We start from the raw sequence: 20,595 nt of genomic DNA, 5'->3' as shown, positions 1-20,595 counted from the left end.
ATCATTACAAAGGATAAGTCACTTTGTCTTGGAGAAACTCCTGGAGTAATTATCTGTAGGTAGGTTCAGTGACTAAAGCTAGATTATATATGACAATAGTGCTTGCTGGCAATTATTGTGAAATTGAAAATGCACCATGAAGCCATGTGTACACAAAGTATGTACACGGAACATTTCATCTTATACTTATTTGTAATTCAGCAAAGTCAAAGCCAGTCAGCAAAATCAGTGTTGAAAAATTTGTGATCTCTTCACTTTTCCAGTGATGTATTAGTTGTTTCACTTTAGAGGTTTTTTTTCTTTTTCTTTTTCTACCTCTTTTTGACACTGAGGGCTTTAAATTGGCATTTTGAACCTTATTGCATGTAAATAAAAAGCCTTTTTGTCTAGAAGTCAGTCATAGCATAAACACTGAGCATGTTAGATGGCCCCATAACTGACAAGAAGAGATGGCTGCAGAATAAGGATGGAAATGTAAAAGCTTAACTTGCAGGGGCGAAATAAAAGACAGAGCGAGTGTCAAAAAATGTGTCGGAAATGAAAGAGAGGCGAATAGAGGTCCTCAGTGCATTATGGGAGGTCCCCTGTCAGCCTAGACCTCTAGCAATATAATTAAAATGTGGTTTAGTGCAACCTGAGCCAACCCCAGCCGTAATCATTTTAGTTTGTTTTTTTTTTAAATCAAGAATGAAAGATTAAAAAGGGCTGTTAAAAAAAGAAATAAAGTGGGAGGTGGAATGTGATAACTGAAGACTCTGCCTCCCATTGTACTCTTGGAAACTCTAGGAGTTACAACTAAGCCATAGTGTAGGTTTTTCCTTTTTTTTTTTTTTTTTTCTTTATCACACTTCAAAAGTTTCTAGGCATAGGCTGTCCCTGTTTTGGTGTTTTTTAAAGCAGTGAAACATGTATAAAAATTGCCGAAGTGGGACGGCTTGGAAGCAAATGCTTTTCTTCTTTGTTTACTGAGAAAGAGTTGAAATTGAGTCTAGCATGCACCAAGCAATCCTTTCAAACACGTTTACGTCATTTTGAGCATCCCTGCAAAACATTCTTTGTTACAGAAGTTTTTCTTTGGGTTGTTTTTGTTCGCTAAACTCCTCTCAGTGTCGCTTTTCTGTTACATGCCACAGAAGGCGAGGGGCGAGTGAGGCCTGTCACATGAAACAGGAAGGCACTCCTCAACACTCGAAAGTGCTTTGTCCCACAGGAAACAGTGGAAATCTGCCTGACGCTTCAGGAGGGGGGAAAAAAACCCATATTGTGGTGATGTGCAGTAGCGATGAATATAGAGGAGATTGCCATAATCAGTGCAGACATGTGTCACCTCCCGCAGGGCAAAAAAAGTCTTTTGGTTTAAACAAGGTATATAAATGTTTTTGTCAAGTAAAATATTCAAACCTATTGCGCCTCTTATCCTGCTGTTAGTTTTATTCTACATAGATATTGAATAATCTGATTATAGGATCCAAAACCTGCTTGCCTAGAAACATTTTGTCAATTTATGGAAGAAAAAAATGTCGCCCATAGTTAGCAACCTAAATTCATAGATTAACATGCCCTACAAATGTATTTAACCCGGTGATTCAGTACTTTGCAGTGACCGAATCGTCTTAGAAATGATTTAACATCTTAGACGATCTGGATTTTGGGATTTATTTATTTATGCATTGGCTGCTTTCCATGCCCTTATCCTTGAGGGGTAGCACTGAGTGTTTGTGTGACTGTGACCATGGCTTTTTTTTTTCTGAATAAATGGATTGTCTGTTGATTTGCATGAAGGGGAAAATAACTAAATCTTAACTACAAGAAAGTCCAAAGGGGGTGATCGTATACCTGTGAATGGGTTATGATTTAGGTAGACTGTGTGAAGCCAGATCAGATAAAAAAAAAAAAAAAAAAATCACTGCCCAAGATATATTTTCTTATTATTTTCATGCTTTCGTGTAGTAATAAAACGAAAAGTAATATGACATGTCTTTTTTTTTAAACAAGCAACAACAACATATTAAGTTTACTGTGTAAATGTGAAACTTAAATGACTAGTTGAATACTCAACTGCTGAGCTGCTCAGTTTCATTCTTAATAGCTTAGTCAAAAGGTGACATGCACATTGCAGACATTGTGATGTCTGATTAATGCAGGAGAACTTGAAGCAGCTTGAAGTTTACTCATAGCTCATTATAAAGCGTAAAGATGATAAATCGGCTATGTTTTGTTTCTCATTCAGTCTTTTCAGATTTAGAGTTTTTTAACCAGTCCTTTAGAGTTAAGAGTTTGGGCTATCATTTAGATCATACACCCATCAAGTCGATATGATTTAACTGCTGGTTGTTCAAAAACTGGTGGAAGCTGAGAGCCGACACAGACATGTGAAGGCATGTATTGATATGTTTTACCTTTCAGCTCATACTTTATGTGTTCAGTGCTATGTCAGACACTAATCATAGTAAACAGAAATTTGGCAGGCACAGACACGAGTCCAATGCTAGCTCCAACTCACAGTCTGGGCTGGTCAACAAGGAAATGTAGTGTCAGCAGAGCAGGCTTTGTAGCAATAGAGAGGGTAAAGATTCATCCATAAACACTCCATTGTTTTTATTGTAATCTGTGTCATTCATATTTCACTGTTGAGCACTTGTATTCAGTTTTCCCCTCACTGCCTTCCTTCTCCTTTCAGATGATATTGACGGTGTACCTCAGCGACGGGGAGCAGGCCGTGACTGAGGTGCCCATCACCCCTGAAACAACGTGCCGCGATGTCGTCGAGTTCTGTAAAGAGCCCGGCGAGAGCGGCTGCCATCTGGCCGAGGTGTGGAGAGGCAACGGTAAGACCCATTTGAAGCTTTCTCACGGACCTGCTGAAGTGCTTAATATTCAGAACAGGGAGCGCTGCCTTTCTTATAGGAAGCAGCATCCAGTTGGCTGCCACGTTAAAGAGAAAGAACAGCGGTTGTCTCTTGTAAATGCCTGAAGGTGAAGTAATCTGAAACCCCATTATTGCTGAGCCAGACACTTCATTTGCATGCACAAGAATTTCATTTTCTCAAACAGTAGCCTTTAGCTTTCTTTATTAATGTAAAAACAAGCACTTTAAAAAAAAACGAGTTGAGGGGCTGAATGAGGCCGTGCATGCTTACCTGAATGGAATAAAATAATTCACATAGCAAATTTTAATATGAGAAAAAGGGTTATGTGCCAGTGTACTTCACGCCCCTGTCACAACAGATTCCACTCGGTCCCATCACCATCGCTGTGCTGACACACCCTTTGTTATCAGCGGTTTTTAAAGGCCTACTGCTCAGTTGAAAACAGCATTCCAGTAAAACGCTTTATTGACTTCACGTTATGCAGTCATGTGAGGCCTGACAATGCAACTGGCTGCCCCAAAACCCTCCTAAAACCTCTCTACCTACTGTCTCGGTCTCAATCTTTTTCAGTTCTGCATACACATTATGCTGTAAATATTCATCTCTATCAGTGGACTCTTCCTCGGGGTATCATCATTTTAATTCTGAGATTGTCTGTATGGCTACGATGTAAACAGAAATAGCATAAAGTGAATTATTCACACACATAATCCCTGCAAATGTATGGAAGGTGGCATCACACTCAGAGACAAGCAGTTTGATGCCCTGCGTGATTAAGAAGCCCAACTAAAAATGAGGAGTCTGGGAGAAAGAAAATCTTTGAAGTAGGAGAGACTAGAAAGGTTTTTTTTTTTTTTTTTTTTCAATTGCTGTGGTGATTTTTTATTTTTATTTTTTAATTTTTGCTTCAAGAAATAATTTCACAACTTGGAAAAAATGCTTTTTTTCCCTGAATTTAAAAGTGTGTTAATGTGTAAAGTAATACTTAGTTTGGGAAAGTGGGAAACAGCATACATATCCAAGAAATTATTTACCACATACCCTGCAAGTAAAATATCCAGTGAGCAGCAGTTGTCTGGATGAAAGTGCCTCGTTGATGCCACAGGTCAAAGCAGAATGGCCAGACTGCTTTGAGCTGATAGGAAGGCATATCGATATGGAGCAAAAACTGTGAGGCATGTTTCCCGCACCTTGTTGAATCTGAGCCTTGAACATTTAAGGCAGCTCTGAAGACAAAAGAGGGTCCAACCCAGTACTAGCAGAGTGTAACTAATGATGTGCCGACTGACTGTATAACAAGTTAATCACTGAGCTTTAGAGTTAAGTGTTTTTTGTTCATTTAAGTACCAGGCTAGCTGAAAATCAGTGTACCTATTGTAAATGACTGAACCTGGTCGACCTTTCCTTAACTTTTCAGAGCGAGCAATCCCCTTTGAGCACATGATGTATGAACACATGCAGAAATGGGGACCTCGGAAGCAAGAAGTCAAATTCTTCCTCCGGCACGAAGATTCACCAACTGAGAGCAGCGATCAAGGTGTGTGCTGTCTGCTGCTTTCTCTGCTCTGTGTGCTTGTTTTTTCACACAGAAGGCTGAACAGTAGAGGGTGGAGTCGATAGCTGTCGGGAAATTCTTGGCATCTGTTCTGCCTTCCTTGTAATGAAGACTGGTGTCACTTGGTGTTTTTTCTTTCTGTTTTCTTCTGCCACGTCTAGTCTAGCCAAGCCGTTTGCAGACTTTACACATCAAAAAAGCCCAGATTTCTCTCTGTTTTTGTTTTCTCCTTTTTTGGAGCTTTGTAAATATTAGTTTAGCCTTTCTTAAAATAGGTGAAGTGTCGTTATGTTCTTAAAAGCTTTGTAGAATTAAAAAAGCAAAGGTTGTTCAGAGGGGAATATCAATGGAATAACTGGTTTGCCAGCTATCCCACGCACATTAATTACATTGTCTTTCTGTCTGGATAGAGCAGAGCCACATAAACAGCTATGTGTAACATCCACTCTTAAGTATTATCAGCCTGAGTCTGTAATGTTTTAACTACAAGTTACCTGGTGGTCTTCCCGATCATGTTTACATTGGCTATAAACTACCAAATAAAAGCTGAGGTCATTCTTTCCTGTTTTGTTTTTTTTTTGTTTTGTTTTTTTTTAAATTACAGAAAAGAGGGCAGTTTTCTGTCCTCTGCTGTGAATTTTTATACATTTATTAAAAGTATGAGGTAGGTGGCTTTAGTTAGCAGTGCTTGTCCCAGTTCTTAAAGCCCCCTGTCATGTGCAATCATACCAGTGAACTTTAAGACGATTTCAGACAATGGTGGTTGTCTCTGAATCTTCACTTGCGTGCGGTACCTTCGTCTTTGCACTCCTGCACTCTTGAGTGTCGCACTAGTACACTGCATGTCTGTATTGGGTTTTTCGGATTTTATTTATTTATGGTGACTGCTTCTTTCCCCCCCCCCCCTTTTTATTTCAGGGAGTCAGCAGTCTCAGGAGCAAATGAGTCGCAGAAGTGGAAATACTGGAGACAAGCACAATGAGAATGGGGTGAGAATTAATGTTGAAATATCTGTCTCTGTGTAGTGTTCTTTAACATTTTCCCTATAGTTCACAGTACAAGATAGAAGTATAAAACACACTAGAAATGAAACGGGAGTACATGTGTCTTTGTTTTGGGGGTTTTGGTCATGCTTCACCGTAATAATATGATTTTAACTCCAAACTCAGAGGATCATCTCTGCTCTGGTGTGGCAGGGCTGTTCCTTTTCCACACACTGTTGGCGTTTTCCTGTCAGGTGTACCCATTGATGTACTCTTTGGCTTAAGGATGTGTGTACTAAGAGATGTGAATGACTTCGATAAGAGCAGCCTCTGGGAACAGCTTTCTCTCTCTGACCATCTGTCCCAGATTTCTCAACAAGAAAGTGTTGCGGTCAAGAAATTGTAACTAATTCAACCTTCAGGGTTGAAAGAAGGCTTTGTTTATTTTGTTTTCAAGAGCATAAAAGCACCCAGAAGCTATCCTCTGTATATTCTCCTAGAAAATGTGCAATTTTTAACTTTGTTTTTGTTGAGAAGATCTGTTTTGTCATCCATAGACTACATGTACATAGCCCATTGTACTTAAAAATTAATTCTACAGTGAAATATCATTTCTCAGATTTAATTTGAGGTTTTTTGTCAGTATTAAAAGAACCGTGTGAGGTATAGTCCTTTTTACAGAACCAGTATTCAAGTATTTAAAAGTAACTGGACACTGGGTGACTAAATGTTTCCTGCATGTTGTTTTATGCACAAAAGGCCGGCTTTTTTTTTCTTAGATGTGTTTCCAGTTAGACCTAGATGGGTTTGAATGGATGTCAGTATGTGTAAAGAAGCAGATAAATCAAAGTGATTTGATTAGCCAGAATTAATGGTGAATTAATTACAGTCAAGAATGCACCAAGATGGAGTAATATCATGACAGAAGCTGAGAGGATTCGTCTTAAGATAGAAACCCTGGGTGAGCCTTAAATAATAGTAAGGCGGGTACAGTTTTCAAAAAAGCATTAAAAAAAAAGCTTCTTTGAAAATGATGGATAGAAGAAAGGAACAACTCGAGCTCTGAAGCATCACCTCATCTGTCAAACATGGCGGTTTTGCTTCTGTTGTGATGAGGCTGCTAATGAAAGTGGCATGGTGGCGTTTATTGATAGTTTCCCTGCTGATAGAGGGAACAGGGCGAACGCAGATGTGTACCGAAGCTTTCAGATTATCTCTTTGGACAAAATGTAAACATTCAGCAGGTAAATTAAAATCTTCAAACAGCCCAAACATCTGAGTAATGAAGGACCTTTCATGGTCACGAGGTGAAGGGGGTGTTTGTGGATGGTTGCAGATATTATTTTTAAAACTTTGAGCACTCTGTGTTTAAAAGGCGTGTATTTCCTCCACAGCTCTTTGTATAATAAATAAACCTAAACTTGGCGCTTTAATCTACTGTGCTTTATTTTATTTCACGAGTAATGTGCTTAAGGAGAGAGCCTCAGAAATAAACAGTGTAATGCTTTAGAGTGTAGATATATAAATTGACTATTGATCGGCACCAAATGACACACTCTGTATCATTAGTGTCACTACTGACCGAAAGAGACACTGAATGGCTCCTCCCATTCAAAGTACTGAGACTAACTTGTGTCCAAGTTTCTTCTTAATATCTGATTTAGAGGATTATATTAGTCGGCCCTCTGGATGATATAATGGTTGTTAAGAGGATCAGTGCTTTAGCTTTTCCACTTGCTGCTGCCCAAACCCCAGAGGCTTTCAGTCAGCCCAGCAGAGCTGATCATCATCATCATCTTAAAGAACAGCGATCCCTGTAGGGAATACTACGATTACAATTCATTTTTTTTATATCACCATTTTAGCTGCCATAAATGATAATTACAGCTCATTGGCACTACCCAGAAATGTAATTGAATTAGTCAAGACTAGTAAAATTACTAATAATTTCAGTGATTTTATTTTTTTCTCCCAGGCAACAATATCAAACTGCCTGTGACGCCAGTTTCTCGGTTGCTGTTTTTCCTTTGAAATCTCTTATAATTAATAGCTTAGGATTTGTAGGTTGTAGCTCAGGAGGCAGAGTGGGTCTAAGAGAGAGAGCCTTATCCCCGGGTGGTGTCCCGTTGCTGTTGGCTGTTAAACATATTGTTCTTATTTTATTAACAGACTAGTATTTCTGGGATCGACTAGCAAGGACAGCAATGTTTAAACGTCCAGACAACTAGTCGCACACATCCCCAGGAATTACTCCAGTGTTACCCTGATAAGACTTTACATTTGCAAGCAATTACAGTCGTTGTGGGCAAATGTATACAATTTGCAGATGGGTTTATGAAATCCTGCAGAACGGCATCCCTCATCAGCGTGCACTTGGCTGCTTTCGTCCCCTCTTCCTGCCGTCTGCTCAGTTGGGCGTTTCTCTCTCTTCGCCACACGAGAGAGTCGATTTCTCCCTCAGAGGAACTGTCACTGATGCAGTGTTGCTTGAGTGCATTTGAGCATGGCCGTGTTCATGTGCCAGTGGCTTCCCCCACTCTGCCCATCTCTATCTCGATTGAGTCATCATGCTGCCCTTCCAGCCTTTATGAGGCTTTCTAGACATCCTTATAACTAAAAGTCTTAACAAATGCCAAGGAGTAAAAGATTGTCTATGTGGGTGCACTACTGTTGCATTCTTTGAGTAAAGTAAAAGTTGAATTTACTCCCAGCAAGACGCATGTTTTTTCACGTCTCCTCTAACCAAACAGAGCAGTAGTTACAGGTATTGTTGTTGGTATTATTGTCCTCCCCACTACTTTAAATATGTGTTGGATCCAGCATCCATGCACTTGACACACGATATGCCTCTTACTAAGCTCTACTCGAGCCAGGATTCTACATTTTTCAGTCTGTTGTTGAAGGAAAAAAGGCACCATGACATTTCCTGCATCGTCTCCTCCCTCTCAGTGCTCTTTCCAAAGGCAAAGGCTGGGAGCATTTCAATATCGCTTGTAGTTTGGTGGAGCGTGTTCGCTCAGTATTCTGTTTAAAGGTAGTCGTCAGTGTTTTGAATCTAGAAATCCAAAACTCTGTAGGGAAAAGCCAGCCTGCCTTTATTCTGTGAGCTCTTGAAGAACACATGGGTGCTGAAATTTCAACTTCATGAAAACTCTTCTTGGAGGTGAAACCTTTTTTCTTTTCTTTTTTTTTACCTCTCATTTAAATTTCTGTTCAGGCTCTCCGTCAGTAGTCGACAGTTTGCTGCATGGATCTGTGTCTCGGGTTTGGCTGCAGTAGCGTTTGGTTGTGCAGGGCTCTCTTCCACTTATCTTTTACAGCTGTAACACTTGGTTGAATAGCGAGCTATGATTTGTTACTTTTATATTTAAAAAAACAAAAACTTAACACACCACATTGCTCTTTTGCATCTTATGTGACGGCGATTGTTTGAGAGTGACAAACACTGACAACAAACATGAGCAATAAGAAAACAACACAAACACACAAGTGAATTGCAGACTTCAGCTCATTCGATTGTGCTATGCATGTAAAATGTAATGGAAAGACACAGGCTGATCAGTCATTAAAAATGATCAATAGTACCGGCTTGTGTCGCCGCTCATTACAAAGGTTTGGGCTGACAGCTGACTCGAAGTTTCAAGAAGGTTTTCAGCTCTGAGCTTACAGACTTGTGGTGGTAGTAAACAGAAGTCTGAGTTACTAAACAGAGGGCAAAGTTGTATGTATTTATTTATTTGTTAAGGAATTTGATTATTAACTATTGGACACTAAGTTAGAGCAGTTTCAAATTTATAAACATACACATCTAAAGGAAAGTAAACGACTGAGATCTACAATTTTGCCTCCGGCTGAAAAGAGTAGGGCAAACACAGTTAACTGATGTTCTTCATTCATATTCATCTTAAATATAAATTTAACATTTCCAAATTTGCCACTGCTAAACTGAACTTGTGCTTTGTGGGAATTAAAATGATAAAAATGATTTTTAAAAAAAAAGATGGGTAAACATATTGGGGGATGCGAGGGGTACGTGAGGCATTGTGGTCTCTAATCTTTTCGTTTTTTTGGCGCATTGTAAGGATCTGCAATGACGCTGATTGGATTTCACTTTTTCCCCTTAGAGCTTCAGTTTCGTACACTTCATTTTCTTTTAAACTTTGTAATGCAATGAAGTAGCAAAGAATGAAGTTGTTTGTTTGTCTGCCAAACAATTCATTGTGCAGTGATGCCACAGTGACGTCAGTTACCGAGCTCTGTTTAACGATGAACATGATCAGTGTATTAATATAACAGCAAAATAAGAGCTTGTGCACATTTACAGTCCACCTAGTCATCAAAGAGTAAAGCTCTCCAGTGTTACTGGCCATCAACAACAGGTTATTTTATGTATGGAAACACAGCTTCCTCTAGCTAAACCTCTGGAACTCTTTGTTCTGGACAACCAGAGCTAAATGTAATAAACTGATTCATGTTTTTGTTTTGCTGTAACAAAACCGACTTCTGGTAATTTTGTGTGCTTGAGTAACGTGGCAGCCTCGTGTCTGGTCACAGCTCCACTCTTTTACTCCAGTAATGCCTTCATACGATACGAAGCTTATGCTGTGTGTATAAACACCAAATGACATGTTGCCCCTCAGAGGCTCGGGCCTACTGCCCACTAACTGATTCTCCATCATAATTAAGGTCCCATAATGATGCTGTTTTGGAGAAAGAGTCCCCAGCTCTCAGTACTGTGCAGTCTACTGCAGTTTTACCCTCTGGCTACTGAATCCAGACATCTTTTAAAATCATTTCTGCAAATGGCTTTTTTTTTCTCTTTCTCTTCGTAACCTATTTCTCTGTGCTTAGTTTTTCAGCTTCTTTTTCTTATATAATATTTTTGGCTTATGTAATGTTGCAGGCCCGTATTATTCTGCATTTATTGACTTGAACTTTGTGTTATCATAGCAGAGTGCTATCAAACATTTACCTGAATATTGGTGTAAAAAAGCACAAAGGTATTTCTTAGAGATGTTGAACAACTCTGCTGTTAAATGTTAATGTTTTGGCTGAGAGTCGAGAATAATGTAATGTAATTTTGAGTCTGAATCAGTCACCTTTTAGTACAGGAATTATAAGTCATATTTTTCTTGTCAAATTAGCCTTTTTTCCTGATTTAAAATATTGTCATATGTGAGTTTTTATAAGGGAAAACCTTCATTAAACTCATTATTAATCATCAGTCTCAGTGGTTCAACATCAAGAGTAGTTGGGAAGATTTCAGTGTATTGACCAGTTCCTGTGTTGGTGTGTAGGTGGGCAGCCAGCGTGTGGAGCTCACGCTGTCGGAGCTGCAGGAGATGGCCACACGGCAGCAGCAGCAAATCGAGGCTCAGCAGCAGATGCTCGTTGCAAAGGTATCAGCAGCTTCATTCTCTTACCACGAATCCTTCCTCCAAATACAGTCATGGTCTTTTATGCAAAGTTTGTTTTATGCTAACAAAATGTGTTAATTGGAAGCACAAGTGAGTCCATGTTTCTCGTCTTTTTGCAGTTCATATTATGTTTGTGTTTCGGTAAAGTCGGTAAATGTTCTTATGCTGGGATGTGTTACTGAAAAATTGTTGCAGTAACTTAACTGAGTAACATAGCAGACCTGACAAATCATAGCCTTGGCCAGGGTTTGGCCTGATGGTGTGTCATTTAGTCCGATGCCACAGACGCAGCCTGGGCATTAGTTCAATCAAGTTCAGGACACAAAGCAGCCTTGGACCGCTCTGTCGGAGAGAAAGTGGAATGTTGTTGCACTCGTCTCATCCAAAGAGTCTGTCGTGACCTGAAATGGGGGCAAACCATTATGTAACGAATGAGATTGGATGCAGTGTGAGTCACGGTGCCAGGATTGTCCAGTCGGTCAGAAATGATACTCAAGTCTTTGCAGGAATTAGCGCTATTCACTAACCAGCTGCAGCTCCACATCATCAGGATTTTATCTGGAGTTGTGAAAAGCATCCTTGTGAATAATTATCAATAAAGACCTGCTTGACTTTCAGACAAGCAGGTCAAGTGCTTAGCTGAAAGTCCGTAGGGTGGAGTCAAGTTATTAGCTAATGCAAGAAAGCTTGGATAGTAAGCTTTAACCATACATTATATGGGTGCATCACACAGAGGCAGTTAGCTAGGCCTGTAATTAACCACAATGCGAGCCATATAATGTTGTGACATTGTCATTAAAAAGATACCAGTATAACAAACACAAGTTAAGAGGCCCATGTCAGTACCCGTTTGTGAGGTGTTGGTAATTTGGCATTTATTTTATAGTCCAGCTATTTGACAAATTACAGTACTGTGCAAGTCTCAAGTTGCCCATTATTTCTTAATATTTATAATTAGAAAGTGGTCTTGCACATTAGTGTTCTAGGCTTTCTGAAGGGCTTTCAATGTTTTGTCCATTCCTGTACCTGACCATTTTCACAATGTTTGTTTTGTTTGAACCACTTAACACCAACTTGTGAATCATTTAAACATAAAAAGCCACCTACAGTGGGGCAAAAAAGTATTTAGTCAGCCACCGATTGTGCAAGTTCCCCCACTTAAAATGATGACAGAGGTCAGTAATTTGCACCAGAGGTACACTTCAACTGTGAGAGACAGAATGTGAAAAAAAAAATATCCATGAATCCACATGGTAGGATTTGTAAAGAATTTATTCGTAAATTAGGGTGGAAAATAAGTAAGTATAAATCTCTGGCTCTCACAGACCTGTAACGTCTTCTGTAAGAAGCTTTTCTGTCCCCCACTCGTTACCTGTATGAATGGCACCTGTTTGAACTCATCATCTGTATAAAAGACACCTGTCCACAGCCTCAAACAGTCAGACTCCAAACTCCGCCATGGCCAAGACCAAAGAGCTTTCGAAGGACACCAGGAAAAGTATTGTAGACCTGCACCAGACTGGGAAGAGTGAATCTACAATAGGCAAGCAGCTTGGTGTGAAAAAATCAACTGTGGGAGCAATCATCAGAAAATGGAAGACATACAAGACCACTGATAATCTCCCTCGATCTGGGGCTCCACGCAAGATCTCATCCCGTGGGGTCAAAATGATCATGAGAACGGTGAGCAAAGATCCCAGAACCACACGGGGGGACCTGGTGAATGACCTGCAGAGAGCTGGGACCAAAGTAACAAAGGTCACCATCAGTAACACACTACAACGGCAGGGAATCAAATCCCGCAGTGCCAGACGTGTTCCGCTGCTGAAGCCAGTGCATGTCCAGGCCCGTCTGAAGTTTGCCAGAGAGCACATGGATGACACAGCAGAGGATTGGGAGAATGTCATGTGGTCAGATGAAACCAAAGTAGAACTTTTTGGTATAAACTCAACTCGTCGTGTTTGGAGGAAGAAGAATACAGAGTTGCATCCCAAGAACACCATACCTACTGTGAAGCATGGGGGTGGAAACATCATGCTATGGGGCTGTTTTTCTGCCAAGGGGACAGGACGACTGATCCGTGTTAAGGACAGAATGAATGGGGCCACGTATCGTGAGATTTTGAGCCAAAACCTCCTTCCGTCAGTGAGAACTTTGAAGATGAAACGAGGCTGGGTCTTCCAACATGACAATGATCCAAAACACATCGCCCAGGCAACAAAGGAGTGGCTCCATAAGAAGCATTTGAAAGTCCTGGAGTGGCCTAGCCAGTCTCCAGACCTCAACCCCATAGAAAATCTGTGGCGGGAGTTGAAAGTCCGTGTTGCTCGGCGCCAGCCCCAAAACATCACTGCTCTCGAGAAGATCTGCATGGAGGAATGGGCCAAAATACCAGCTACTGTGTGTGCAAACCTGGTAAAGACCTATAGTAAACGTTTGACCTCTGTTATTGCCAACAAAGGTTATGTTACAAAGTATTGAGTTGTATTTTTGTTATTGACCAAATACTTATTTTCCACCCTGATTTACGAATAAATTCTTTACAAATCCTACCATGTGGATTCTTGGATTTTTTTTTTTTTTTTCACATTCTGTCTCTCACAGTTGAAGTGTACCTCTGGTGCAAATTACTGACCTCTGTCATCATTTTAGGTGGGGGAACTTGCACAATCGGTGGCTGACTAAATACTTTTTTGCCCCACTGTAGTTCAAGGGATGAGCCAGGGCTGACAACTTAGGAAAGAACCAATTTTAAATTGTATCTTTAGGCACTTGGTTACTAACAGCCTACAAAAACAAATTTGCTCCAGTTTCTTTAGGTAAATCCATCAAAAATGCCAAATATTACACAATTTGACATGATAAAAAAGCACTTTTGCAGAAACATGATTCCCAAAGAACTATTAGAAGAAAATTTTATATATCCTGTTCAGTGTCCAGTGTGCTTTCTTTGAAGAAACTGGACAAGTGGAGGACAAAGGAAGTGGCAGGCCTAAAACACGATCTACATGCAGATGAACAGTACTGCATCAAGTCATGCTTGATGAGGAAAAGAATCCAGCAAAGACCTGGCACAAGACCCGAGAAATGCAACTGGATCCTCGGTTTATCAATCATGATTCACTGAAGCCTAATCAGAAATGGTCTTAGTTCACAGTGCTTTCAGTCCATAGTGCTGTGCTTGGTGGCCTTCAAGAAGCCACTGTTAAGGAAGGAAAAGAGAAATTGCCAAATTACAAAAAAAAAAAAACAGGACTGAAAGTGAGAGGCAACGGTCTTATGGAATGATGAATCCAAATTTTAATTTGTCATTATTTCATTTAATTTTCCATGGATTGGTCTCCCAGGACCTCAACATTATTGAAGCAGTGTGGGACAGAACAGAACAAAAGGCAGCCAACATCCAACGAAGAGATTCTAATGTTCCTCAACAAGCCTGGAGAACTATTTCTAAGGATTATTTAAAAGAAAATTGGCTAATCAATGCCAAGTATCTGCGTCTGTGCATCTATGCTAATGAACAAAGCACTATAGAGTCACTTTATACTCCAAAAGCAGTGTGCTTCTAAATATGCTGCTAAAAATCAAGGCTTTGGAAAAGGACCTCACAAACCAATGGTGGCTGCCCCTCCTACTGTCTATTATCAGGATTTCTCCTTCAATGGAGGAGGAGGAGCTGAACGTCGCACAAACAGCCTACCTTGTCACTCTGTGACTTTTCATTGCACTAACTCACTCTGACCACCGTGCTTGTGGTATGCTGATCAGTCATGCAAAATAAAGCCCGCTGTAGACTCACTGATAGAAAGACTATTTATTGCCTTTGTTGTGGTGTCTGAAAAGTAGGCCCACTTGAAGCCCTGCAGTCATTTGGAAACCTGGCCCTGTCATTTCCTATTTTAGGACTTTAACTGGAGCAATTCTCAGTTGGGCGGAGATGAAGTCATCTGACCCTTTCTTCAGCCTTCAGACCGTCTTGACACGGCACAGAAATTCACTTAATGTACTCAGTAGAACGATTTAGCCTAGTTTTAGATTTCCTTTAAGCTTTGGGTGGTGCCCTGCTGATTTTTTTGATTCGTGTGTTGGGATTTTATGTTTTAACCTATAAAGATATACAAATTGTACAGTTTAAAACCACCATTTTATGAAGGTTTCTCTTGTGACTCAATCACTCTTTGCTTTGCTTTCCAAAGGAGCAACGTCTGCGTTACCTGAAGCAGCAGGAGCGACGTCAGCAGCAAAGCGTTTCAGAGAGCGAGAAGCTGCAGAGGCTGAAGGAACGTGTAGAGAGCCAGGAGGCCAAGCTCAAGAAGATTCGCGCAATGAGAGGCCAGGTGGACTACAGCAAGGTCATCAATGGCAACCTGTGTGCGTATACTTAAAATATGTGCATAACTTTACCACCACTCTTTAGAGACGATTATATTTGAGTATCAGATAGATAACTGTTTCACAGAAAGGTTGTCTGCGCTCGGCTCGAGCTATTTCACAGTCTATCAGACACTGAAAGAAGATTTATATCTCATATCAGTGCATACTTTATATTCAGAACTCTTGACTTTGGATGAATAAGAGTTCTGAAACGTCTTGGTCTTGAGGATCTTTTCGTTTCTTTAATAAAAGAATAGCATTTGATTTTTGATGAATGGTTTGGAGTATTTTTTTCCCCCCAAAACAAAGAAGCTGTCTGTTGGTGCTGATCCAGATCCTTTTCCTTTTTTTCCCCCCCCTCCTAAATGCAGCGGCTGAGATCGAGCAGGTTAGCAGCCTGTTCCAGGAGAAGCAGGCGGAGTTGCAGGCAGCTGTGTTGAGGGTGGAGCAGCTTAGCCTGCAGCTAGAGGACCTGCGGAGAGGAAAGCTGAATGGCATACAGGCGTCCCTGGGTGGCCAAGTAACCGGTGCTGCAGCGCTGGAGCTCCGCAAACTGTACCAGGAGCTTCAGGTAATGCAGAGTTAAAATTAGTGCATCATGTCGTGCATACTCTTACAAGGTCCGCTACGTTTACAGTGATAGCCGATTATCTTGGTCCAGTCTTTCTATGCATTTGTTTATGTCTTCACTCATCATCAGATTCGAAACAAGTTGAATCAGGAGCAAAACAGCAAGCTGCAGCAACAGAAGGAGCTTCTGAACAAGCGCAATATGGAAGTGACGCTTATGGACAAGCGCATCAGTGAGCTGAGGGAGCGTCTCTACAAGAAAAAAGCTGAGGCACGTCAAAAAGAGAACCTCCCTGTAAGACTAGGAGCCCTTAACATCTCCTGTTTACATATTTTTGGGGGCGGGAAAGTTCTGAAAGTTTTATTGTTTTGTTTTTTTCCCCTCTATCTCTCTGTAAGACATCAGCTTATACACTGCAGGGTTTTTTGTTTTTTTTTAATTTAAAATGAAACATTTAAATGCTGTTTTTAAAGTTTTTATAGATACTCAAAGAAACGTTTTCATTTGTCTTCTTAGAGGAGCTGTAAAGCCCTTGGAGTAGTGAAAGTTTTATACAGTTTTCGCTTTTCAGCTGTTTTGACATCTCAAACATTTCTCATTCTCTGTTATTATAGCTGAATAGAGCCAATGGGCCTCCGTCTCCCCAGCCAGCTCCCGGCACTCTGGGTCGTGTTGCTGCTGTCGGGCCATATATCCAGGTTCCAGTACCGGCTCGACAGGAAGGCGGCTACACCATACCACCAGATCCACTGAAGCCACAGACTCTGGGTGTTAATAACCAAGCTAACCATGGCCGCACTAAATCAGGTTTGTTTAAACCCAAACATTTTACACATGGAGATTTTCTATTTTTTAAATTTTTTATTTTACAAAATGCAGAAATGTTTAAAAAACACTGACAAGTTTAGTACATGTAGTCTGAGAGTGCAGGTCCTATAGAACAGCGGTCCCCAACCCCTGGAGTGCGGACCGGTACTGGTCCATGAGACATTCGGTACTGGGCCTCGAGAGTTGAGGCTCGGGTGTGAAATTAATGCTTTTCAGGGTTTTTATTGGTTTTTAGCATTATTTTTTTTTAATCGTTTTTATTGTCAACTTAGTTTCCCTGGGTTTTTTCCCATGTGTTATGAATAAATCTTCTCTTTTGGTACCGGTACTGGTTTTATTTTGTTGTATTTATCCACGACACCTTAAGAGCCGGGCCGTGAAAATATTGTCGGGCATAAACCGGTCCGTGGCACAGAAAAGGTTGGGGACCGCTGTTGTAGAGCCAGCTGGTCAACGAAGCCATGAATGTCTGAAAGTGAGATCACTGATTTCAGACTTTGGACAGTATCAGAAACCTCCAATCATCCAGGGTTCTGTTCAGATAGATCATAAATCCAGCATTTCCAGCTACACACTTTCTGCATGCTGCTGAAGTTCCTTCCTCTGCCTGAACTGATTCCTTCCTACCTGACATCTCAGTTGATTCTCCACCTGGGCTTGATTTCTGTGATTGCTTTTCTTTCCTCCCTTCCTCTCTAACCTCACTCTTCTCCTGTGTTGTGTAACCTGTATTTCCCTTCCTTGTCTCTCCGTCTCTCTTTCATGTCTATCCTGTCTTGTCTTTGTGATGTCTGTCTCACTGGGTGTGGGGGTTGGGTGGGGGATGACTCTTCTTGGGGCAGACGGTGTGCGAAAGCCTCCCGGCCCTTGGAAAGTGTCTGATTTAGACATCGTTGTGGACCCGGTTCCCCCGTCCCTTCCAGAATCACACCCGGGCCCTGGAGCCTCCACTGGCTCTGACGGCACGTCCCGTGAGTGCACAGCGCTGCATAAGCAAAAGGATGGCACCTGCAGAACCTTGTCTTGATTGTAGCACAGGATCCACAGCATGCCCCAGATTTCATTTTTTCTCCCTCCATATTACAACAATGTAATCCATCATACAATTTTTATTCCATCTAATCGAGTTTCTTATTGCGTGGACTAATTGAGTATTTAAGAACTCTCCCCAGTAACACCATGAGCCACCCACACTCTAATCACTCACTGCTGTGATGGGTAAATTGCTACAACTGTCTCAGGCTGAATCCATAAATCACTGACTGGTCATTAAGATTCCTCTGTGGATTTGGCCAGTGACTTGAAAGTACTGGGGTGCTGTTTAAAAGCATAAGCTGCACGAAGTTGGTGTTGTTGATTGTAGCTGATATCAAGCCTCACATGACTGATGGCAAAGCGCTGCTGGTCCTGTGTGTTCTCGTACACTTCTGAGAAGGTTCGCTGAGTTGAGTGCTTCGTCAGTTTAACATGTAAAGCAGTCCATAACATCGTGGCTTTGTTCTAACTTCACCTCATTCCCAGGCCTGCGGCCACCTTAACCTTCGCACCAAACTCTAACAGCTAAGCTGTGAGAATCACTTTTAGCTGTCAAACGCTTTACATGCACGAGGAATTTAACTTGTGCATGTTAAAATATCATAGGATTCACTCTTTAAGTGTCACGCCTGATAATCTGAGAAGAACCAGACCCAGATTTTCCCTTTTAGACTCTGGATAGTGTTGCCTTATTGTACCTGTTTAGACTTTTCTTTCATTGTAAAACATTTTGGTTTTTTATAGCAGGAAAAGCACAGCTGTGATTTATAACATTACAAGTAGTGCATTTGTTTTAGGTGTGCCAGTTCAATGGCTTTATCGTTATGCATGTTTACACACTCGTGGATTACAATCACAGCTGATGGAATGATTTTTGACAAAGTTTCTTCTACCTGTTCTTTCCTACTATAACAAGTCAAAATCTCTGGTCTACTAATATATGATAGCACTTATGTACATCTTTAACACATCACTCACCAGCATTATTGCTGTGTGACAGATTGTGACGGTTATTATAATTTGTGTGTGCAGCACTTATTTCTGTTGTTTTTTGTCATCTTTTTCTTTCCTTTCACGCTGTCCTTTCTGTTTGAAATTACTATTTTTTTAATTGTTTTTATTTTTAATTTTGCATATTTTCTTTTTAGTTTCACATTTTCTGCAGTTATTATTATCTGTTATTAGCCAGATTATCTTAACTTTCATTGTAGTTACCAATAATAGTTACTAAGTTAAACACTACGTGACTAAAATCAGCAACATACTAATATGCATAAATTCCTTCCTCTACCTAACGTGAAGGCTCGGGATTTTGATCCTATTGATCAGCAGCGCCTCTTGAAACATTTAATTTGATGCAGTTTGTACTTTTAAAAGAAATAAAGAAAATCTCCCTTCTGATGTGTGAGAGTGGGGGAGCTCATGGGAAAGATCTTCTCCTTGGATCGATGTCTATTTGTTATCAGTGATGGACATAAATGTAACATAAAGCGAGCTCTTGGTTTCTTTATTGTGTCTGGTTAATAGGATGGGCATCTAAAAAAAAAAAATCCTGACCTCCAGTTGATACCGGTCAAAACAGTATAGTTGTTTTATGTGTTTACAACATTATATTTACTAGTGGTCTGGAAATGTCATCACTAATATTCCACACAGTGCACTTAGTCATAAGAAAAAGCTGCCGTTTAAGACTAGTGCTGATGGACATGCTTTTTCAAGTCACTTGTGTGATCTTTTCTTTCTTTTGCTCTCCACTAACTGTGTCCTGTTTATGCCATAGCTAATGAAACTGGTTGGCCTACTCTAGGCAAGCCCAGTGCAACTCTAAAACCTCCTGAGAGAAGAGACTCAGGGACTGATACCCAGGGCAAAAGTGCTCCCTCAGGCTCCCCCGGTGCTCCAAGTGCAGAAAAGGTACGTCCTCCTAAACTCCTTTCATTGAAAGCAAATGGAACCGAAAATGGAGAGCATTTGTCTTTAAAATAAAAAAACATTTTTTGAAACATGTTAGCTTCAGTTATAAGGCACAACCTTCACTTTGAAAGTGAATGCTCTCTGCTTTTCATCTGCATTGCACTTTACTGAGTTTCTATACAGCTTGGAGAGCAAAATGGCTAATTTTTGAGACAGGTCGGCATGTTTCATGCAAATTATGGGTAACCACGGCAACCTCCTAGGCCTGTATGATACCAGTTGCACATATGGTAAATTGGCTGCTGAAGATGGATTTTTATTCAGTGGGAAGGAGTGAATCTTTCAATTTTTTCTGCATATAACAGCTGTTTTAATGATAAATGCCTGTATGCTTCTTCACAGGTGCTAGACTCCAAAATGGCTGTGTCCTCCCCAGCCATCAACAAGCCGCAGCCACCACCATACGGATCCCACCTCACCTCCGCAAACTCAGCCAGCTCCTTGGAGCGCCGTAAAGATGCACCTCCCCCACCTCGCCCACTCCCAAACCCACCAGCTCCCGCTTGGCCCCGTGTGCCCCCCGCCACAGGCTCGTCCTCCCAGCAGATCCAGCAGCGTATTTCAGTGCCACCAAGCCCCACCTTCCAGCCTAATGCACCGCTCTTTCCTTCTGGAATGAGTGAACGACTGGATCCTCCGCCAGCTGTGGCAGTGCGTCCCTTCATCCCAGACAGAGGATCACGGCCTCAGTCTCCCCGAAAGGGCCCACCTACCGTGAACTCTAGCTCCATCTATCACATGTACCTCCAGCAGTTGGCGCCAAAGAGCCAGCCACTAAAGCCTGCTATTAAAGCAGGTAAGAACTGAGATTTTGGGACAGTTTTCTATGAATCTTTTGCCCAGAAATTGAGAATATTTAGTTAGTTGCAGTCTGAAATGTGATGATATACTTATATCATATAAATCAAATTCTTTTAAGTTTTCAAGTGTGAAAAAATAAAAGGAATTTTAGGGGCGACGCAAGCTTTGAGGACATATGATAGACAAT

At 40.9% G+C, this 20,595-nt stretch overlaps 1 protein-coding gene across 7 annotated transcripts in view; it reads left to right on the top strand.

Moving 5' to 3' along the window:
• The window catches only part of ppp1r13bb (protein phosphatase 1, regulatory subunit 13Bb), a 28,363-nt gene that overhangs the window by 4,448 nt on the left and 3,320 nt on the right, over positions 1–20,595 (top strand). For 3 of the 7 annotated variants that reach the window (XM_026142605.2, XM_026142603.2, XM_026142600.2), the window contains 11 exons: positions 2,681–2,828; positions 4,288–4,407; positions 5,344–5,414; positions 10,706–10,807; positions 15,022–15,196; positions 15,571–15,770; positions 15,900–16,064; positions 16,385–16,577; positions 17,441–17,569; positions 19,414–19,547; positions 19,950–20,403. In XM_026142605.2, coding sequence (XP_025998390.2) covers positions 2,681–2,828; positions 4,288–4,407; positions 5,344–5,414; positions 10,706–10,807; positions 15,022–15,196; positions 15,571–15,770; positions 15,900–16,064; positions 16,385–16,577; positions 17,441–17,569; positions 19,414–19,547; positions 19,950–20,403 — 1,891 coding nt within the window. The remainder of the gene's footprint in view (positions 1–2,680; positions 2,829–4,287; positions 4,408–5,343; positions 5,415–10,705; positions 10,808–15,021; positions 15,197–15,570; positions 15,771–15,899; positions 16,065–16,384; positions 16,578–17,440; positions 17,570–19,413; positions 19,548–19,949; positions 20,404–20,595) is intronic. The other 4 variants (XM_026142606.2, XM_026142601.2, XM_026142607.2 and 1 more) reach the window with 2 other exon arrangements.

This window comes from Astatotilapia calliptera, chromosome 15 (assembly GCF_964374335.1).
Source record: "Astatotilapia calliptera chromosome 15, fAstCal68.1, whole genome shotgun sequence".
Taxonomy (NCBI): domain Eukaryota; kingdom Metazoa; phylum Chordata; class Actinopteri; order Cichliformes; family Cichlidae; genus Astatotilapia; species Astatotilapia calliptera.
Note: the sequence above shows the minus strand (reverse complement) of the source record. Positions and strands in the feature narration are given on the sequence as shown.